Here is a 22,233-nt window from a genome sequence, read left to right as displayed (position 1 = left end):
CCATTTGTTGAGCACAATAAAGCCCGTTGTTACCAGAACCCGACTGTTGCCCTTCTCTGCTGTCCTCGCCAGTCCCGCCCCGGTTACATTCACCTAATTGATTGCTCCAAGATTCATGTGCAACAAAATGTAACTACACCACGCCCTGGGATGTTCCCTGTGTCAACCTGCCAAAAATCTAATACACAATCATCCAACATGCTACAGTACCAACTGAGGCTGATGCTTTGCAGCTCAAGGTGTTCTGCTATTACACATACTCCCTGAGAGCATCCATACTGAGGATAACCTCCTTCCTTCACTGAAAGCAGTCAAAGCATTTGTTTCGAAGGCAGTGCACACTCACTGCTTCATATCTTGTGCAATTCACTCTTCAGACCTGCACATCCAAGATGTTTTCCTGAGGGCTTATAATTGTCGATATTCTGATCACCAGTCAAAATTACCAGATAGCTAAGATTATAGGCAATTCACTCACAATTTGTTGAACTCCGCATCCAATCTAGTAGATCCAACAGCATGCAACCGTCACATACTAATGCAGAGTCAAAAGAATAACTGGCCAGAGTCTAGGCAGTAACTGCATACAAAAGTTTGCAATATTTCGTCAACTTGATAGTTTGATGCACCACTGATCAGTTTGGATTAGGATTAATGCCTAATGTTTATAACTTGGTATGGGTAGTTTTAGGCTGGCATCTTTTGGCGTGCTTCCCCTGACTTTTTGCTTTCTGACCGCTCAGTTTTGACTCTGTTTTTGCTGGTGTAATGATTCTGCGCACTTTCCTCACTGCTGTCCAGTGGTAAAGTGCAAGTGCTCCTGTATAAAATGTGTTATGGATTGGTATTTCCATGATTGGCATATGTGATTTATGAATCAGTCCCTAGTAAGGTGTACTGCGAGTGCCAGGGCCTATAAATCAAATGCTGTTGGTGGGCTGCAGCACTGGATTGTGCCACCAATGCACACAGCCCGTAAAGTGTAACTCTGGTCTGCCATTGCAGAGCCTGTGCACAGCCTGGGGCTGCCATGTCGACTTGGCAAGTGCACACACTTGCAAGTCCCTAAACCTTCCCTTACATTGGTGCATGCGTGCGCTTTCCGCACTGCTCCCGAATCCCGTGGGCCGTTCCCGACTTCAGCATTGCTTGTCCCGACTGCTCCCAGCGATTCCCTAGGCCCTAGGCCTAACCACTGTTCGAGTGGCATCTCTTATACCACTTGTTTAGTATATGGTTTGAGTGGCCACCCGCCCTCATCCATAATTGTGCAACTTTGTATGTTTAAACTGTGCTTTTGATTTAACGCTTGTGCCCCTTTATTCATAAAGAATACTGGGGATTGTTTTTAGTAATAAATACATATATTTTTATAATATATACTTGTGTGGTGTCCTTTCATTTGATATTACAGGATTGTATGTCGTAAAACAGCTCGCTTAACACGACCTCTTAAGTTAAGCCTTTAGGCTGCTTAGTCCATGCTACCCCTAGGATAGCTTGTCTAATAAGGTTGACTTACAACCAGACACCATAAGGGATTGTTTGGTCTGATAATCGGTGGTTCCAGAATTGGAAACATCACCTATCAGGCCAACTTCTCACATTGGTGAGCAGCGGTGCGGATTTGAGCTTGCTGTTGTTTTACCATTGCAATCTTTTATCAAATTGAAAGATCACATCAAGTACCTCTAGGTACATATAAATCAAAAGCTTAGCATATTAAGTTCTACTGAACTTAGTAGTTGTAGATTAAAGGGATTAGCACACCCTGACTACAACTCACTAGCAAGGTACAGTAGGAAAACACTTAGTGTAGGTAAGTGCACCACTTACACCTCACTAGTAGTCATGTCTGACACAGGAAAAGCCTCAGGGTCTGCTCCTGTGACAGTTGACCTTACCCAGGCAACTTCCAGCTATGACAAACTAACCCGAAAGGACTTGATTGCCTTGTGCGTATCAAGAGGGTTAAAAAGGGGCAGAAGTCCCACCTGTCCTATCCTGATAGCCATTCTAGAACAGGATGACTTACAGAAGGCGAATGGAATTCCCTTAGAGTCAGGAGATGGAGTAAACCCACCTGTAACTGGTACCCCTCAGGAGGAAGAAGGAGAAGAAGGAGAAGAGGGGGATGAGGACTCAGAGGTTGAGGACACAGAAGATCAGGAACAGAGGGGTAGCCAGGTCCAAGTTGCCAGGCTTAACCAGGCCAACTTAGACCTACTAGGGAATGGAGAGGGCCAGCACCTCCCCAGACCCTATAACATTCTCCCAGGCAACAGAAGAGTGAGATCTCCCTCTGGGGACTCTCATATTTCTAGTGCCTCAAGAGAATCACAGAGAGGCATGACTGCTTCTCAAAAGCTAGAGCATAGGGCCAGAATGAGGGCTGTCAAACTCCAAATAGAGAGGGAGGAGGTAGCCTTGGCTCAAGCTAGACTTGCCTTGGCAAGAGAGCAGAAATTAAGTGGCTTAGATGCCACTGGTGGCAGCAATATTCCTAGAGAAAAAGACAGGGGCTATGATAATAGAAACCTGACAAAAATGGTGGCCCCCTACAAGGAAGGGGATGACATCCACAAATGGATGACTGCTCTTGAGAGAGCCTGCATGGTACAGCAGGTTCCTCAGGATCAGTGGGCTGCAATTTTATGGTACTCCTTTTCTGAGAAAGGGAGGGACAGGCTCCTCACAGTTAGACCTGAGGATGCCAAAAACTACACTGTCTTGAAGCGTGCTCTTATTGAAGGGTTTGGCCTAACCACTGAGCAATACAGGTTGTTGTTCAGAGACACCCAAAAAGCACAGACTCAAGACTGGACTGATTTCGTGGATTGTGCCACTAAGGCTCTGGAGGGTTGGTTGCAGGGAAGTAAAGTTTCAGACTATACAGGATTGTACAATCTTATAATGAGAGAACAGATCCTTAATAACTGTACAAACCAGCTGTTGCATCAATACCTTATTGACTCTGATCTGACCTCTCCCCAAGAATTGGGAAAGAAGGCAGACAAATGGGTCAGAACAAGGATTAAGCAGAAACCCCAGAACCAAGGTGGTGACCAGAAGAAAACAGACCAGAAGGGTGGAAATCAGAAAGATAAAGAAAAAGACCAGAAGTCTTCAGGCCCCCAAACTAATAGTAAGGAGGGTGGTTCCCAGAATGGAAACAAAAAGAAGAAGAATAATGGCCCAAAGAAACCTTGGTGTAATACCTGCAAATCAGTTTCACACTGGGGCAGTGAATACACCAAGACAAATCCAGTCCCCACCACTCCAGCTCCTAAAGCAACTGCAACCCCATGTCCAGTAAGCAGTGGTGGAACACAGTCCAAGGGTGTAGCAGGGTTGACCCTGGGTATTGAAGTAGGATCTGGCCTAGTCAGAACCCCTACTCAGGCAGTTCTCCTATATGATGTGGACCTAGATTTGTCCACTACAGTGAGTCCCAGTAACCTGGGCAAATATAGGCAGACGCCTTTAATCAACGAGAAACTGGCTCAGGCCTACAGGGACACATGTGCCAGTGTCACAATGGTGACACCTGACTTTGTGGACCCTGGACAGATTGTACTAGGTGAAAGTTACCTAGTGACCAATGCAAGCAACTCCACTACTTCCCATAGTGTGGCAGTTGTGAACTTCTCCTGGGGAGGGGTAGATGGCCTAAAGAAAGTTGTTGTGAGTGCAGACCTGCCAGTAGACTGTCTGTTAGGCAATGATCTTGAAAGCTCAGTTTGGTCAGAAGTGGAGTACAGGACTCATGCAGAAATGCTAGGGATTTCAGCTCATGTCCTTGCAGTGACAAGGTCTCAGGCTAAGAAGTGCCTTCCTGAACCAGTGGTGGATCTTGGAACAATAGACCAACCACAACCCAAGAGAAGGAGCAAGAGAGGAAAGGCTGAGCCTTCCACCTTGCCCCAGGTTGAGGATCAAGTTTCAGAGGAAACTGATTCTGCAGTCCAAGAGGAGACTGTCTCTGAGGAACTTGAACCTGACCAGGTTGAGTTTCTGGGGACAGGGGGACCCTCAAGGGCAGACCTGAGGCAGGCTCAATTAGATTGCCCTTCCCTTGAACCCCTCAGACAGCAGGCTGCTGCTGAGGCTGCTGGGGATGCCCAAGGTACCCATACTGTGTATTGGGATGATGGACTCCTTTACTCAGAGGCTAGAGACCCCAAGCCTGGCATGATCAGGAGGTTGGTTATACCTCTGCAGTTTAGGGGGTTCCTTCTTACCTTGGCCCATGATATTCCCCTTGCAGGACACTTAGGCCAGAACAAGACGTGGGACAGGCTTGTTTCACACTTTCACTGGCCTCATATGTCAGAAAATGTCAAGGAGTTTTGTCGCTCCTGTGTCACTTGCCAAGCCAGTGGTAAGTCAGGTGGCACAACAAAGGCCCCCCTAATACCACTACCTGTGGTGGGGGGTCCCTTTGAAAGAGTTGGAATTGATATTGTGGGTCCAATGGACCCCCAAACAGCATCTGGGAACAGATTTATACTGGTGGTAGTGGATCATGCCACCAGGTATCCAGAGGCTATTCCCCTGAGGACCACCACAGCACCTGTGGTGGCAAAAGCCCTCATTGCAGTTTTCTCAAGAGTGGGCTTTCCAAAGGAGGTACTATCAGATAGAGGCACAAATTGTATGTCTAGCTATCTGAAAGCAATGTGGAAGGAGTGTGGAGTGAACTACAAGTTTACCACCCCCTACCATCCACAGTGCAATGGGCTTGTGGAGAGATTTAACAAGACCCTAAAAGGCATGATAAAAGGATTACCAGAGAAGCTCAGGCGGAAATGGGACATTCTTTTACCTTGCCTGCTCCTTGCTTACAGAGAGGTCCCACAGAAGGGGGTTGGCTACAGCCCTTTTGAACTTTTGTTTGGCCACCCTGTGAGGGGTCCATTGTGGTTGGTGAAGGAAGGATGGGAGTTACCTCTCAAAAAGCCTAAGCTAGACATAGTGGACTATGTACTTGGTCTCCGCTCCAGGATGGCTGAATACATGGAGAGAGCATCCAAAAACCTGGAGGCCAGCCAAGAATTACAAAAAACTTGGCATGACCAAAAGGCTGTACTGGTAGAGTTCCAACCAGGACAGAAGGTGTGGGTACTGGAGCCAGTGGCCCCAGCAGCACTCCAGGACAAATGGAGTGGACCCTATCCTATCATTGAGAAAAAGGGAGAGGTCACCTACTTGGTTGACTTTGGAACACCCAGGAGCCCTCACAGGGTAATCCATGTGAATCGTTTGAAAGCATTTGTGGACAGGGAGGACATGAGCTTGCTCATGGCCACAGATGGGGATCAGAAGGAAGAGAGTGACCCTCTCCCAGACCTGCTTTCTCAGAACCCTGATGATGGTTCAGTTGATGGAGTAGCCTTGGCGGGCAGCCTCACTGACCAGCAACAGATGGACTGCAGACAAGTTTTGCAGGCCCACAGGCATTTGTTTTCACTCACACCCAGCCAGACTGACTGGTGTACCCATGTGGTGGACACTGGTGACAGTCTGCCTGTGAAGAGTAAGATCTACAGGCAACCTGACCATGTCAGGGATTGCATCAAGGCTGAGGTGCAAAAGATGTTGGAGCTTGGAGTGATTGAGCCATCAGAGAGCCCATGGGCCAGCCCAGTAGTCCTTGTGCCAAAACCTCATACCCAAGATGGAAAGAGAGAAATGAGATTTTGCGTGGACTACAGGGGTCTCAATGCTGTCACTAGGACAGATGCTCACCCCATTCCAAGAGCAGATGAGCTCATTGACAGATTGGCTTCTGCCAAGTTTCTGAGCACATTTGATTTGACAGCTGGCTACTGGCAAATCAGACTAGCTGAAGAGTCAAAAGCCAAAACAGCATTCTCTACCCATAGTGGACATTATCAGTTTGTGGTAATGCCCTTTGGTTTGAAGAATGCACCTGCCACTTTCCAAAGGTTGGTGAACCAAGTCCTTGCTGGGTTGGATGAATTTTGTGCAGCATATCTAGATGATATTGCTGTCTTTAGCTCCACCTGGGAGGATCACCTGATCCACCTGAAGAAAGTTTTGGAGGCCCTGCAAAAGGCAGGCCTAACTATCAAGGCTACTAAGTGCCAGATAGGGCAGAGTAAGGTTGTATACCTGGGCCACCTAGTAGGTGGAGGTCAGGTTCAGCCACTGGAGAGCAAAATCCAGACCATACAGGACTGGGCTCCTCCAGTTACCCAGACACAAGTCAGAGCCTTCTTGGGCCTGACTGGGTATTACAGAAAGTTTGTGAAAAACTATGGGTCTATAGTGACACCATTAAATGACTTGACATCCAAGAAGATGCCAAAAAAGGTTCAGTGGACAGTTAGCTGTCAAAAGGCATTTGATGACCTGAAGAAGGCCATGTGCTCTGCACCTATCCTGAAGAGTCCTGACTACTCCAAACAGTTCATTGTACAGACAGATGCTTCTGAGTTGGGGGTGGGAGCTGTGCTCTCACAACTTAATCAAGATGGTCAAGACCAGCCCATTGCTTTCATTAGCAGAAAGCTGACCCCTAGAGAGAAACGTTGGTCAGCCATTGAGAGGGAGGCCTTTGCTGTGGTTTGGGCCCTGAAGAAGTTGAGGTCCTACTTGTTTGGAACTCACTTCCTAGTTCAGATAGACCATAAGCCCCTCTTGTGGCTCAATCAGATGAAGGGTGAAAATCCCAAACTGCTCAGGTGGTCCATTTCCCTACAGGGGATGGACTTTACAGTGGAGCACCGCCCAGGGACTGACCATGGTAATGCAGATGGTCTCTCCAGGTACTTCCACTTAGAACATGAAGACTTATCTGGTCAAGGTTAGTTTAATGTACCTGCGTTTGGGGGGGGGGGTTGTGTAGGAGAGTAGGGTCTGCTATCCTATGGTCACCCCAAATTTTTGCTTTTTGCTTCACTGGTTTGCGACTACTGAGGCTGTGGGCCTGCTGATCAGACCCCCAGCCTGCTGTTCTCTCACTAAATTACTGATACATGTGCTATAGGCACATACCGCAATTGGAAATGGACTCCTTGTCAGCCCCTGTATACTGCACTATAGGTGCCCAGGGCATAGGGGCCACCAAGGCCTACCAGGGGCTGCAGCATATCTTTTGCCACCCCTGGCTGGTTCTTAAATTGACACAACTGGCTGATCACTCAGCTGGGGTAAGGTGGTGTAATCACCCCTTACTTAGATATAGTATACCTATATCTAAACCTATATCTGGACACATATAAACCTGTGAGCCACTCCTATGGAAGGCCTCATCAATCCTGGAGGCAGAGTGCGTGGTTTAATGTGAGATGGAGCTCTAGCATGAGCTGAGCCTGTCTGCAGCTGTCGGGAACAACTCCCTAAGCTGTTCCAGGATAATGCCATACCATATACTCTTAAGTGCCTTATAATCCTCGCGGTTATATAGCAACTCTGGTTTGGCTTTATCAAAACATGTCGTGTAAGGTGTCATACGATTTGGAATACTATCCCCTCGCCAGTTCTGGCGACGGGGATAGCATTCCACCCCTCTAGAGGGGTAAGACATGTTACTTTACTTAAATGCGGTTAATTTCTAAAAGGACCTTAGATCCACAAAATGGATGCCTCTGCCACAGACAAGAGTCTGGCCCCCTGCAGCTGACCGAAACTCAGCCAAATGGGGCCTGGACAAAGGGTTTCCTGTCGCAGGAGGGTGTTACCACCCTCCAGACAGGAGATAGTGGATTGTAGCAGGGAGGTTTGAAAGAAACCAGACACTGCTTGGGGCGCACAAGGCTGCCCCTTGCATAATCCGGCCAAACCGGTTCTGGGGCACTCCAGCCCTCGTGCCAGGGCAGCCTGGATCAAAGGAAGGGGGTGTATCCACCCACTTCCTGGGTCCCACCCATAGGAGGGGACCTAGCAGGTAATCACGCCCCCCAGATTCGAATAAGAGTGGGAGCAGTGCCAATGCACTTCAGATTTCCTGACGAAACATAAGAAACGAAACTCTGGACCCTTGGACCTCCTACTCAACGTGGAAGCCCGAAGAATCTCCCTTGTGGTCAAGGAGTGACCACCCTGTGCAAACAGGCACCATCCAGCCCTCGACGTCTACTTTGTTGCAGTTCCCGCCAGAACTCGAGCGACAGAGATCAACGAGATCAAGCTTGCCTGCCTTCCAACAGCCCGATCCACAGTCCCTGCAGAGCTGAGACCCGTGGAGGCGACCGGAAGCGTGGGGCACGCCATCTTGAATTGACCACGAGACGCTGACCGTGCAGCCCACGAGTGACCCTCGAAGCTGTACACCGGGGTTTGAGAAGCCCCCACCCTGAGCCACTCTTGCACCGAAGTTCAGCCCTCCACACTCGACGAGTGCTGCGTGGGGCCCTTCTGCTCCATTTGGCTCAAAGCGTTGGTCCGGTCACTTGCCAGCTGGCTAGTGGTCCCTGTGCCGACGAAACTACGAATACGACTTGTGTTTCTGGTGACCCCAGACTTGCACCAGCTCCCCTGAAAAGGAGCCCCCACTCTGACCCTCCTGGTTCGAGTGAGAAGCAATCTCCCGGTTCCGCGTGGATTGCTCTTGCCAAGTGTTGTTTGCTCCAAACTTGAAGCCGACTGCACCGACGGTGAGAGCCTTCGTGGGACAGATCGTGACCCGCTCCTGGACGTCGCAGATGCCCCAGAGCCCACGTGACAGCGGAGAGAAGCTCCTCGACGACCACCTGATTGCGCCCGACATTGCCTGGTTCCGTCCTGGTTCCACCCTGGTCACTGCTGAGTGACCCAGACTCTGTCCCCTCTGCTTTCAGGTACTCTTCGACTTGAGTCCACCCTTGGACTCCACCGGACACTTCACTTTCACCCCGCCTGCAGCCCTTTCAGCTTCAAGCACCAAGAGCCTGCGTGACGAAACCCGACTCAACTTCGACCCTGTGCACCCGCTTCCTGTGGGTGAGGTAACTTTGCTCCGCCGGTGTTCCCACACTGGTACACATCTCTGGGGTCTGTGTCTTAAGTTTTGTTCCTCTAGGTTCAGCGGAAGTGTCCTTAAACTCTAACTTTACAACTTTTACGCACCATTGGTTAACATTGGTGCATGCGTGCGCTTTCCGCACTGCTCCCGAATCCCGTGGCCCGTTCCCGACTTCAGCATTGCTTGTCCCGACTGCTCCCAGCGATTCCCTAGGCCCTAGGCCTAACCACTGTTCGAGTGGCATCTCTTATACCACTTGTTTAGTATATGGTTTGAGTGGCCACCCGCCCTCATCCATAATTGTGCAACTTTGTATGTTTAAACTGTACTTTTGATTTAACGCTTGTGCCCCTTTATTCATAAAGAATACTGGGGATTGTTTTTAGTAATAAATACATATATTTTTATAATATATACTTGTGTGGTGTCCTTTCATTTGATATTACAGGATTGTATGTGGTAAAACAGCTCGCTTAACACGACCTCCTAAGTTAAGCCTTTAGGCTGCTTAGTCCATGCTACCCCTAGGATAGCTTGTCTAATAAGGTTGACTTACAACCAGACACCATAAGGGATTGTTTGGTCTGATAATCGGTGGTTCCAGAATTGGAAACATCACCTATCAGGCCAACTTCTCACAACTTGGTATGGGTAGTTTTAGGCTGGTATCTTTTGGCGTGCTTCCCCTGACTTTTTGCTTTCTGACCGCTCAGTTTTGACTCTGTTTTTGCTGGTGTAATGATTCTGCGCACTTTCCTCACTGCTGTCCAGTGGTAAAGTGCAAGTGCTCCTGTATAAAATGTGTTATGGATTGGTATTTCCATGATTGGCATATGTGATTTATGAATCAGTCCCTAGTAAGGTGTACTGCGAGTGCCAGGGCCTATAAATCAAATGCTGTTGGTGGGCTGCAGCACTGGATTGTGCCACCAATGCACACAGCCCGTAAAGTGTAACTCTGGTCTGCCATTGCAGAGCCTGTGCACAGCCTGGGGCTGCCATGTCGACTTGGCAAGTGCACACACTTGCAAGTCCCTAAACCTTCCCTTTGCTACATGTGAGTCGCCCCTCTGGTAGGCCCAAGGTACCCCCCTGGGCAGGGTGCATTGTATGTGTAAGGTAGGACATGCCCTGGTGTGTGGCATGTCCTGATAGTGAATTACAGCCTACGTCGTTTCTCACTATTGCAAGGCTAACTGTTCTCCATAGGCCAGAATGGGCAGTTGGATCATTACATCTTATGATCCTAACTGACTCAGAGAACATGGTGGAAATTCGTTTTTAGTATGCCTGAACTCAGAATGATAAAATACATCTTACATTGAAGTTGGTTTTAACATTCTGGGTTTGAAAATGCCACTTTCAGAAAGTAGGTATTTTCTGACCTAACCATCCAGCCCGCCTCTTCTAGCATGTGTATTAGCTGTCTGGTTTGTGAGTGACAGGGGCTGGGGGAGACTCCAGGAGACAGGGTGAGTCAGCCGGGCTGAATAGGCACATCTACACATAGATGGGTGGGAGGAGTAGCACCTAGTTCTGAATAGGGCTGGGCTCACCTTCCGCAATTCTGGGTCCACCTCCTGTGGTGCGTCTGAGGACCCTGGCCCACACTGACAAAGGAAGAAGGTGCACCCTGGCAGAATGCACCCAAACTGGTTTGAACTAGGTCCAGGCCCCTCTGAATGGCTCGTATAAATATTGGGGCCCAGACCCCAAGACTTTAGAACTCACTTGAATCAAGGAACCTGCCAAGAAAGGACTGGACTGAACTTTATCTACGTGTGCTGAGTATCTCCAAGGGCTTGAGGTAGAGCTTGCCCCCTGGTCAAGAAGTCTCAGGAACAGCAAAGACTTCAAGCCCACGCCGTCTACGACGCCGCTACCCACGCTGTGTCCTGAAGGCACCGCGAAGAACACCGCCGCAATGCCGCACGGCGACCCTGGTCTCACTGACGAGGCCTACTGATGCCGCCACCAAGCCACTGCTCGCACCACGACCTGTGGGCACCGCACTCCGAAACGCCTCGCTTCACGACCACGCCTTGGTATCCCCGACGCCACCGCTCCACGCCTGACTCGACGCCGCTGCTTGCACTGTAGTTCGGGGGCACCGCTCGTAAAATTACATGATGCACCGCCCTTATTCCGTACCGCAGCCTTGGCCTACCGACGCCGGTGCCATTGACTCCAGTTGTCAGCCAACGACATCGCTCAGCGACAGCGCCGCTGCTGCTGCACTGTGACCTGCCAGCAACGTGACGAGCACCGCCTTAATCTCACACCGCGACCCTGGTCTCACCGATGACGCCTCCAGACGCCGCCGCCGAGCCGCTGCTCGCACTGCGACCTGAAAGCACCGCACGCCGCACCGCTGCACTTTGCACTGCAGCACCCGACGCCAGCGCTCCCGATTCCATCAGAGAGGAGGTCGACCTGCAATGGGCGTGACAACGAGAGGTCAACGACGACCTGCATCTCTGAAAGGTACTGTTGGCGAGACTTCCAGACACTGCAGCTGTCCCACGACGCCACCTCCAGCCAGAACTGTTTGGATTTGTTTGTTCAATACGCACTGATAGCCCGGGCGGAGCTATCGACTTCAAGGAACTGTTTTCAATGTATCTTGGCAATTTAAAGACATCTTGCAACGCAACTAATTTTAAAGTACTGTACTGTGGATTTTTATCGTATTTGGTCTTGTTTAAGTATATCAAAATATTGGATATTTTTCTAAACTGGTGTGGTGTCCGTTTATAGTGCTTACACTGTATTACTGTTGGTTATGTGTAAATGCTTTACACACTGCCTCTAAGATAAGCCTGACTGCTCGTGCCAAGGTACCGAGGGGGTGAGCAGGGGTTATTTTAGGAGTGTAACTCCCTTATCCTGACTACAGTGGTGGTGTCTGCCTGGCTTTGGTGCAAACCTTAGCCAACCAGAAATCCAATTTCTAACAGGTAGGCATTAAATATCCAATAGAAAATGCAGACAGAGGAACTTGCATCTTGTTGAGCATGGCAAGAATGAAAATGGGTCTTACAGGAGTGGTGGAAAGCAAAGCTCGTGTTACGAGGCAAAAAGATATGGTAAACAAGACAGCCTGTAGTGCCCTATTTTATCCCTCACTGTGCCCTAAGCCACAGAAATGCATACGCAGCAAGAGATCCACACAGCTTTCACTCAATACTACGAGGGTCTTTACACGCTGGCAGCAGGGGCTGGTGACTTTGCTGTCTAGGCTTTCTCATTAGGTTTGGACCTGCAAGAGGTCCCATCCTACTTGGCGCTGAAACTTTACTCAGCAATCACTCCCTTTGAGATCCATGAAACAATCCGGTCGCTGGCGTCTGGAAAAACTCCAGGCCCTGGCAGGCTCCCCCAGGAGTTTTATAAAAATGTATGCTACGCTGCTGGCCCCCCACCTTCAAATCCCGTATGATGAAGCTCTCTCTTGCTCCTGCCTCCCGCAGTTCTTTCGAGAAGCATTGATTGTCAACATTCCTAACCCATAACTCGACCCGTCTCACCTCAGTTCCTACAGACCCATGGCGATGCTCAACACAGACAATAAAATCCTGGCAGACAGGCTGGCGTCCGTGATTCTGCAGTTGGTCCTAAAAGACCAGAATGGCTTTGTCCAGGGCTGCAGGACGTCACTGAATCTCTGCCGCCTCTTCCGGGTTCTGAAGCAGGCCCTTCCCTGCTGGCCACTGTTCGACTGCATGGTATTGGATCGGGAGAAAGCCTTCAGCTCCTTGGAGTGGGGCTACATTTTCACGGTGCTATTCACATTTGGCCTGTGTCCTCGCCTGCTGGGGCTTATCAGCTCCTATATACTGCAACGCTGGCCCAAGTCAAGACAGGTAGGTATAACTTCAAGCCTATATTCATAGGCTCTGGCACCTGCCAGGGCTGCCCCCTCTTGCTGCTTCTTTTTGGTTGAGCTATGGAGCCCAATGTGCATAAACTGAGTACCCTGGAACAAAACTGGGGGATCCCGCTGAGAGACCGTGTGCATGCTGTCTCGCTTTATGCCGAGGACATGCTTCTTTATGTGCGGGATATAACTGAGCCCTTGCCTGCAATTGAGCGCCTGCTCACCTCCTTTGCTGCTGTCTTGGGTCTACGCATCAACTGGGACAAGTCTTGCCTCTTCCCCTTGTCAGTCGGGGCAGAGGATCGCGCTCTCTGGCTGGGGAGGAATTAGTGCAGTGGCAACCGGACACAATCCTCTACCGTAGGTATCAGGATCTATCATGACACAGGGGCGCTAGAGGATGGAAACATGCGCCGGGTGGTGTCCTTTCTTCATGGGAAAATATCATTCTGTAAGACTTTGCCGCTGTCGGTGGCAGAACGCACTGCTCTGTCCAAGATCTGTCTGATCTAGGTGTTTGACAACAGGCCATTGCATTCAGTAATTTCTCCTGCAGCCACATGGAGTTTCCCTGGTGGGCATACTTTATTTCCAGGACAGAGTTTTACACTGCAATTTGATGAACTGTGCCTAGGCATGGATTACATATTTTATATATAGTCATACAGGGCGTGCATCCAAATAATTGCTGAAGGACACGCAGTGAAATAAACGGAATCCACAGGTAGGGGCTTTCAGTTTTCACACTGAGGGTCAACGCTACATCCCAGTAGTAATTAAGCTACAAGCACAGTGTTAAATGAAAAAGCTTAGTTTAGGTAAGATTGTTCCACATCTGTGTGCTTTATTTACACTGTTCTCTTATGACGGCGATGGAGTTCGGACACTTTAACTCGTGTTTATTACACTGTTATTCCATTAAATGTTGCTTGTGATATGTACATCTATGTAACAATATGTGATGAAATACTCAATATATGACATGAAACACACTATGCGTCAGAGTAATGTTTAAAATAAGTGTAACTGTGTAGATGTCTTACAATCAGAAAAACAACTAACCCATGTCTCCTGAAGAAAGTTTCAGTTATAATTCATGAAGGTAGAGGGCATTTGTATAAGTACTCTGAATCATAGACAACCATGTGCCTTCAATGTAAGGCAAATCAGGTCCCAGAATCTAGATGCTCAATTCTCTCAGGTCCATGCATGAGTAACTTTTTTTAATCTAGGTTTCTCTTTCGCGTTGGTCCACACCTCTCACATGAATGTTCTGAACCATGAACCACTGGAGTAAAAGTACATATGGTCTTGTGGTTAAATTGTGAGCTTTTGAATGAGGATCGTCGAGTTCAAATTCCAACTAAAGGATTATTTAGATCTTGGCGGATGGGATACTCCGTCACAAACGTGACAGATATCCTATCGCCGTATTACAAGTGCATTATATCCTATGGCACTTGTAATACGGTGGACGGGATATCCGTCATTTTTGTGACAGAGTATTCCAACCACCAAGATCTGAATCTGGCCCTAAGTTTCCCGATTTCAATGTGTCAAGTACCCCACAAGACTCACCTGGGCTTGTGAGGTGATCCCGCAGAGACGACAGTAGCCACCGCCCCTGGCCCCAACAAAACCCCGCGGGGAGTAACGCCCGACAAGGATGAGGTGGAACCAGGAATGGGGGCCAAAGGAAGTGGCTTTGGTGGTAGGGACGTGGGATGGGTCTTGGCACAGCTGAGGGAACAAGGAACACCAGATTAGAGCTAGGGATTACGCTCGTGCTGTCAACCACCCCACAAGATACATGCAGACAGGAGCCCCTGTTTCTGACACTCACCACCAGGGTCGTTCGGGTTGTCTTCTAGAACAGGCAAATGCTGTGTCGTCTAGGAGCCCCACGTCCGTGGAAAAGGATATGAAGAAGGAGGCGCTTCTGCGCTTGGACCACCAAGGAACCAAAAGGAACTTAAAGGAAAGCGCTTCTGCGCTGCACAGCAGGTACTGACAAGAACTCCAGGGTAAGCGCTGTAGCGCGGCCCAAATGTACAATGCTCCCACGCAACCTGCGTGTAGGAGCCAAGCTGGAGCCCACCTGCGCCACTGCCAAGCAAGGTCCAAAGTATAAGAAAGCGCTCCTGCGCCTTGGGCAAAACAACAGAAAAACAAAACGTGGAAGTGCGCCTGCACTAGGAAGAGAAACCCGCAATAGCGCTCCTGCGCTACTGCAAACAAAGGAACAGATGCTTGTAAATAGCAGCGTGCCAGAAGCAGCTGCTTCAGGACACGTATCAGCAGCGCTCCAGCGCGGCTGACAGGAACAGGAACAAGCAGTCACGTAACGCGTGAGGAATGGCAGCGTTACCGTGACCTGAAGAACCCTCGTCGTCAGCTGGGCTCAAGCGCGTCTGTCTGGAGGAATCAGAAGCACCGATCCGGCGGCCACACGCACTTTTAAACGTGTGGCCCGGAAGTGCTAGTTGCGGGGAGGACTAGAACGGGACTCTCCTCCGGCCGGAAGTGAGTATCCCAATGTCTGTGGTGAGGACTAGAACGGGACTCTACCTCCGGCCGGAAGTGAGTATCCCGCTCTCTGCATGCATCCTGCGGCGCCCGGGACTGCGGAAAGCCGCCACACGACAGTACCCCCCCCTCAAAACAGAACCCCCCGGGGAGTCAGAGAAGGGAAGCAGGGCGGGGGCTCAGAGGGTGGCTCAGATGGAAAGCACGGACCAGAACAGGGGCATGACGTACATGGGATCGGGGTTCCCAGGACCGTTCCTCAGGACCGTAACCCTTCCAGTCTATGAGGTAGAACAACCGCCCCTTGGTACGACGGGAACCCAGAATGGCCCTGACCTCGTATTCCACATGGTCCTCCACCACCACCGGAGAAGGAGGAGAGGGGACGGAGCAGCCGGGATGGACCGCACGCAAAAGAGAGACATGGAAAACCGGGTGCATCTTCATGTGGGCCGGGAGCGACAGTCTCATGGCCACTGGATTGATCACCTTCTCAATGTCGAAAGGACCCACAAACCGAGGCAGCAGCTTCTTGGGACCATGCACGTTGAGATGACGGATGGAGAGCCACACCTTGTCGCCGGTGCGGTACTCTGGTTCCGGCTGCCTGTGAGCGTCAGCGTGTGACTTGTAGGTGTCCTTTGCTTTGGCTAGCTCGAATCTGGCCAGTTGCCAGAGTTGACACAGAGTCTTGTGATAAGCCCGAACCGTGGGTAATGGACTCTCCGCTGGAACTTCCCACGCCGAGGTGCGTGGGTGTTTCCCTTGAAGACAGAAAAAGGGGGACATCCCTATGGCGGAGTGTTTGCTGTTGTTGTAGGCGTACTCAGCCATCCATAGTACATCAGACCATTCCCTCTCGACAGAGAGCAATAAACAGCGCAGGTATTGTTCCATGGTGTGGTTGGTTCTTTCCGCCTGCCCGTCTGTCTGGGGATGGTAGGCAGAAGATAGACGGACTTCCATCTCCATGAGTTTGCACACTGCCTTCCAGAATCGGGAAACGAACTGCGACCCCCGGTCCGTTATCACCACCTCAGGGACACCATGGAGGCGAACCACGTTGTTTACGAACACCAATGCCAGTTCCGCCGCCGTGGGAATTTTGGGCAGAGGTACGAAATGAGCCATCTTGGTGAGGTGGTCCACCACGGTCAGTACTGTGGTATGGCCGGTTTTGGTCAGCGGTAGCTCCACCACGAAATCCATAGATATAGTGTGCCATGGGAAGGGCGGCACCGGGATGGGACGGAGTTGGCCCACTGGGGGCTCTGATCTGTTCTTGCCTAGCAGGCATATGGTACAACGGGAGACATGGTTTCTTGTGTCGTTTTCTACAGTCGGCCACCAGAACTGTCGTTGTATCAGGTCAAGCGTTTTGTGGTATCCCGGATGGCCAGCGATGGCATGGTCATGACACATCCGGATCGCTTGTTGTTGACAGGGTTCCCTTGGCAGGTACAGCCTGTTTCCTTTGACTAGGAATCCGTTTTCTCGTACCACGCCTTTGTGTTCCTGCACTAGAGCGGCTGGATCAATTCCGTCCGTGTCTTTTCGTAACTGGGTCATGAAGTCCGTGGAGGCCACTACTCCCTGAAAGTGGTCATCCGAGATGACGGGAACTGGTTCCGTGTCGTCGGTGGCGTCCTCGGCCTCGTCTAATCTTGAGAGGGCATCCGCCTTGGCGTTGTCCTTTCCGGGTCGGTAGGTGATGGTGAAGTTGTATTCATTAAAGAACAGGGTCCATCTTAGCTGTCGGGCGGTCAGGGCGCGTGCCGAGCGTAAGAACTGCAGGTTTCTGTGGTCCGTGTAGATGGTGACCGTATGCTTAGCATCCTTCAGGTAATGACGCCATTCCTCGAACGCCGTCTTGATGGCCAGGAGCTCCCTGTCAGATACCGTGTAGTTCTTTTCTGCCGGCTGCAATTTTTTGGAATAAAAGGCCACCGGATGCAGCAGTCCGGTGTTGACGTCCCTTTGTGACAACACGCCTCCCAAGGCGTCTTTCGAGGCGTCTGCTTCAACCACGAAAGGCTGTTCGGCATCCGGATGTATCAGCACCGGTGCTGTGGTAAACCGCCTCTTCAGTTCCTGGAACGCTTCGTCTGCTTTCCGGTCCCAACAAAAACGCTGTCCTTTGCGCAATAAGCGCGAGATAGGTGCCACCATCCCGGAGAATCCAGTAATAAAACGGCGGTAGTAGTTGGCAAACCCCAAGAACCGTTGCACCCCTTTCACGGAGTCCGGCGTGGGCCAAAGAAGAATGGCCTCCACTTTCTTTTTGTCCATCTGTATGCCGGCGGGTGTGATGATATGACCCAGGAACTCCACGGAGGTAACGTGGAACACGCTTTTCTCCAGTTTCACGTATAGTCTGTTTTTTCCTAGTTGTCGCAGAACCGAACGCACGTGTTGTACGTGCTCGGCGATGGTCTGGGAGAAGATCAAAATATCGTCAATGTACACGATACAGAAGACGTCGAGGAACTCCCTCAAGACCTCATCAATGAAGTACTGGAACGCGGCGGGGGCATTGCAGAGTCCGAAAGGCATGACTTGGTACTCGAAGAGGCCGAACTTGGTCCGAAAGGCGGTCTTCCATTCGTCTCCCTTCCGGACCCTGACTAGATGGTAAGCACCCCGCCGATCCAGTTTCGTATAAACCGAGGCGTTCTTGACTTGGTCCAGGAGGTTGGAGATGAGCGGAAGCGGGTATCGGTTTTTCACCGTGATGGTGTTCATCGCCCTAAAGTCGATGCAGGTCCTCAGGTCCCCTTCCTTCTTCGATACAAAGAAAAGGGGAGATGACACCGGGGACCTGGAATGGCGGATGAACCCGTTTTCCAAGTACTCATCCAGATAGGAACGTAGATGGACGTTCTCCTTGTCAGTAAGGGAATAGATCCTGCTACAGGGCAAGGTAGAGCCGGGTATCAGATCAATCCGACAATCGAAGGAACGATGCGGTGGTAGAGTGTTGGCTCCTTTTTTGTCGAAAACGTCTGCCAGGTCCTGATAGTCTTCTGGTACTTCGGCTTGAGACACCAACCCCATGCCTTGTCCTGATAATGACCGAGCTTGTATGGACCGGATACCATGCATGTTGTCCTCTTCGTAGCAGGTACTACAACAGTGTTCGGAATCCAGAATGATTACCCGTGAAACCCAATCGACTCGGGGATTGTGTTGTACCAGCCATGGCAGCCCCAGGATGACCTTAAACAGTGGTGCGTCAATGACGTCGAAGCTGATGGATTCGGCATGATTGTTTGTGAAGCACATCGTCAAGGCTTCAGTCTGATTCCTGATAAGTCCAGAGGTCAGATCAGTACCGTCGACGGCTTTAACCGTTTCTGGTTGTTTCTTGGGTGTCGTCCTCATTCCCAGAGAATGCGAATAGATTGTGTCGATGAAGTTGCCGGTGGCTCCGGAATCAAGCATCGCGATGACCTTCCAAGAGGCGCCGGTTTGGTTCCGCAAGGTCACTTCCATGCCTATGTGATGGTTGCCATCGAAGACTGCAGGGATCTCTGTAGTGCAGGAAGAAAAACCCAGAGGACGGACCCCCTTGTCTACTGGGTTGCTTCGTTTCCCGCCTGGTTTCCTTTCTCGACGGGCAAGGCGAAAGGCCGTTTGTTCCGTGGACGACTCGGTTTCACCGGGCACTCCCTAACGAAGTGTCCGCTCTTACCGCAGTAGAGGCACTGGTTCTGCTTCCTCCTTTTTTCTCTCTCTTGGCTGGTTAGGGCCCCTCTAACGCCGCCGATCTGCATGGGTTCCTGGGTGTCGCTTGACGAGGGAGCGTCCACCCTGCTTTTCTCGGAGGCCTTCTCAGAGAAGGGAAGGAAACGGTTGTCGCTGTTTTTCCCTTTTTCGGTTTTCCTCTCTTGCAACCGGAAATTCATCTTGACCACCATGTCGATGAACGGCCCTATCATGTCTGGTGGGTCGGGGTGTTGGGCAATAAGGTCCTTCAGGTCGTCATGTAACCCTCGATAAAACACCGACACCTTTTTGTCCTCCGGCCACTGCGCCTCTATGACCAGGCGGCTAAAGGTCGTGATGTAGTGAAGCAGATCACTGTTTCCTTGCTTTAGCCCAAGCAGCTGGTTATCTGCGGCTTGTACGAACGTATGGCGAGCGAACATCCGTCGCATGGTCTCCTTAAACGTTGGCAAGTGGTTAAGCATGGGGTCATCGTTTTCAACCAACGAGATGGACCACTGCGCGGCGTCCCCGCCCATGTAGGACAGTATGAACGCCACCTTTGAAGCATCGTCAGGGAAGGCGGCTGTTCTGGCCATGAAATGCAGATGGCATTGGTGGATGAAAACCCCATACTTGGTGCTGTCGCCATAGAAACGTTCGGGTGGAGCCAATTGCACCGGGTGGGGCGTGATGACCTGAATAGCCGTGTCCTGACCGGTGGCAGAGGAGGACCCTCCAAAGGAGAACGTAGGCGGTCTAAGCAACCCCTCTGTTCTGGTTCTGGGGCTAGGAGTGGTTCCCCAAGGGTTGGTGAAGCCCGCCGTCACTTGGCCCTGTAGGGCCGTCATGTCTTGGCGTAAGCTGAGGTTCTCTGCTTGCATGGCAGCCAGCATGGTTGCTATGTCCTGCAGGGTGACCTCCGTGTCTCCCATGTCGTCTGGGCAGGATGTGAGTACGTGGGCTTCTGATTCTGTCAAGTACCCCACAAGACTCACCTGGGCTTGTGAGGTGATCCCGCAGAGACGACAGTAGCCACCGCCCCTGGCCCCAACAAAACCCCGCGGGGAGTAACGCCCGACAAGGATGAGGTGGAACCAGGAATGGGGGCCAAAGGAAGTGGCTTTGGTGGTAGGGACGTGGGATGGGTCTTGGCACAGCTGAGGGAACAAGGAACACCAGATTAGAGCTAGGGATTACGCTCGTGCTGTCAACCACCCCACAAGATACATGCAGACAGGAGCCCCTGTTTCTGACACTCACCACCAGGGTCGTTCGGGTTGTCTTCTAGAACAGGCAAATGCTGTGTCGTCTAGGAGCCCCACGTCCGTGGAAAAGGATATGAAGAAGGAGGCGCTTCTGCGCTTGGACCACCAAGGAACCAAAAGGAACTTAAAGGAAAGCGCTTCTGCGCTGCACAGCAGGTACTGACAAGAACTCCAGGGTAAGCGCTGTAGCGCGGCCCAAATGTACAATGCTCCCACGCAACCTGCGTGTAGGAGCCAAGCTGGAGCCCACCTGCGCCACTGCCAAGCAAGGTCCAAAGTATAAGAAAGCGCTCCTGCGCCTTGGGCAAAACAACAGAAAAACAAAACGTGGAAGTGCGCCTGCACTAGGAAGAGAAACCCGCAATAGCGCTCCTGCGCTACTGCAAACAAAGGAACAGATGCTTGTAAATAGCAGCGTGCCAGAAGCAGCTGCTTCAGGACACGTATCAGCAGCGCTCCAGCGCGGCTGACAGGAACAGGAACAAGCAGTCACGTAACGCGTGAGGAATGGCAGCGTTACCGTGACCTGAAGAACCCTCGTCGTCAGCTGGGCTCAAGCGCGTCTGTCTGGAGGAATCAGAAGCACCGATCCGGCGGCCACACGCACTTTTAAACGTGTGGCCCGGAAGTGCTAGTTGCGGGGAGGACTAGAACGGGACTCTCCTCCGGCCGGAAGTGAGTATCCCAATGTCTGTGGTGAGGACTAGAACGGGACTCTACCTCCGGCCGGAAGTGAGTATCCCGCTCTCTGCATGCATCCTGCGGCGCCCGGGACTGCGGAAAGCCGCCACACGACACAATGCACTGGGTAAACTTGGGCAAATTGTTTTAGCAACAGGGGTCTCCGTTTACCAGCAAACTGAGGTTCAGTGCAGCATTTTAGGGAAAAAGAAGCAGTCAAAATATGTTTAAAACCAGCACTGTATGAAAAAATTAACATGGATCACTTAGCAGAGATATGTGTGGAGGGGTAATTACCTGTATACAAAGATAGAGGAGATGATGATTCCCAGAAGGAAGAGGCTGACCACGATCGACATGATCTCCAAAACAGTAAGGCTGACTGCAAAAAACAAGGCAGGAGAAAAGTGAGCAGCAGGCAACTTCAACACAGTCCCTTTCCATTGGCAAGTAGTCTGTAACAAACAAGTTATTTACCTTCTAGAATGCCCTATCTGGTAGAGACTCTATCTAGCGCCAGATTCCTTACCTTAGAATTATCGCCAGACGTCAGACTAGATTTGGAAATTTTTCTTGAGCACTACTGCTGTGCACCGGTAGGTGGCGTTGTTTTGGTCCTCATGGCGTTGCCTGCGCAGGAAGTAAAGTGCGCGGGGTCTATATAGGCGCCACCCGAGCGTGCTGGCGTCAGTTACTTTGCGCGACATTACCCACCAGAAGTGCGGAGCCACAAAGAACACTGACCACTAGTGTGGAATACTAGGGCCCTGAAATGGGAAAGTCCTGTCCCTATAAATCCATTGACGTAGTGGAGAGGATGGGTGGGTTGGTAAGGAATCTATGGCTAGATAAAGTTTCAACCAGATAAGGTGCTACCGAAGGTAAGTAACTTGTTCATCTGATAGAAACTTCTTCCAGTAAATTCCTTACCTTAGAATAGATATCCAAGCAATACTTCCCCGGAGGTGGGTCTGCGGACCAATTTCACACAACAAAGTCCTGCAGGGCTGAACAGGCAAAGTTCCCATCCCTATGGACCTGACTGTCAAGACTGCAGTGCTTGGTAAACGTTTGCAAGGAAGCCCATATTGCCACCTGGCAGATGTCAAGGACCTGAACTCTGCATACTAAAGCTGTGGTTGCAGCGTTAGCTCTGGTGGAATGAGCACACAAACCCTCAGGGGGTTGCCTTTTAGCCAATGCATAGC

The 22,233-nt window shown here is 50.8% G+C and overlaps 1 protein-coding gene across 1 annotated transcript in view; it reads right to left on the bottom strand.

The window, feature by feature from the left end:
* Positions 1 to 22,233, bottom strand: part of NPR1 (natriuretic peptide receptor 1) — an 845,985-nt gene that overhangs the window by 333,400 nt on the left and 490,352 nt on the right. The window contains exon 7 of the mRNA XM_078671023.1: positions 21,323 to 21,407. Within this exon, the coding sequence (XP_078527149.1) occupies positions 21,323 to 21,407 (85 nt within the window). The remainder of the gene's footprint in view (positions 1 to 21,322; positions 21,408 to 22,233) is intronic.

Source organism: Lissotriton helveticus, chromosome 12 (genome assembly GCF_964261635.1).
Source record: "Lissotriton helveticus chromosome 12, aLisHel1.1, whole genome shotgun sequence".
Classification (NCBI taxonomy): Eukaryota; Metazoa; Chordata; class Amphibia; order Caudata; family Salamandridae; genus Lissotriton; species Lissotriton helveticus.
The sequence above is the reverse complement of the archived record's forward strand: the minus strand, read 5'-3'. Positions and strand labels throughout refer to the sequence as shown.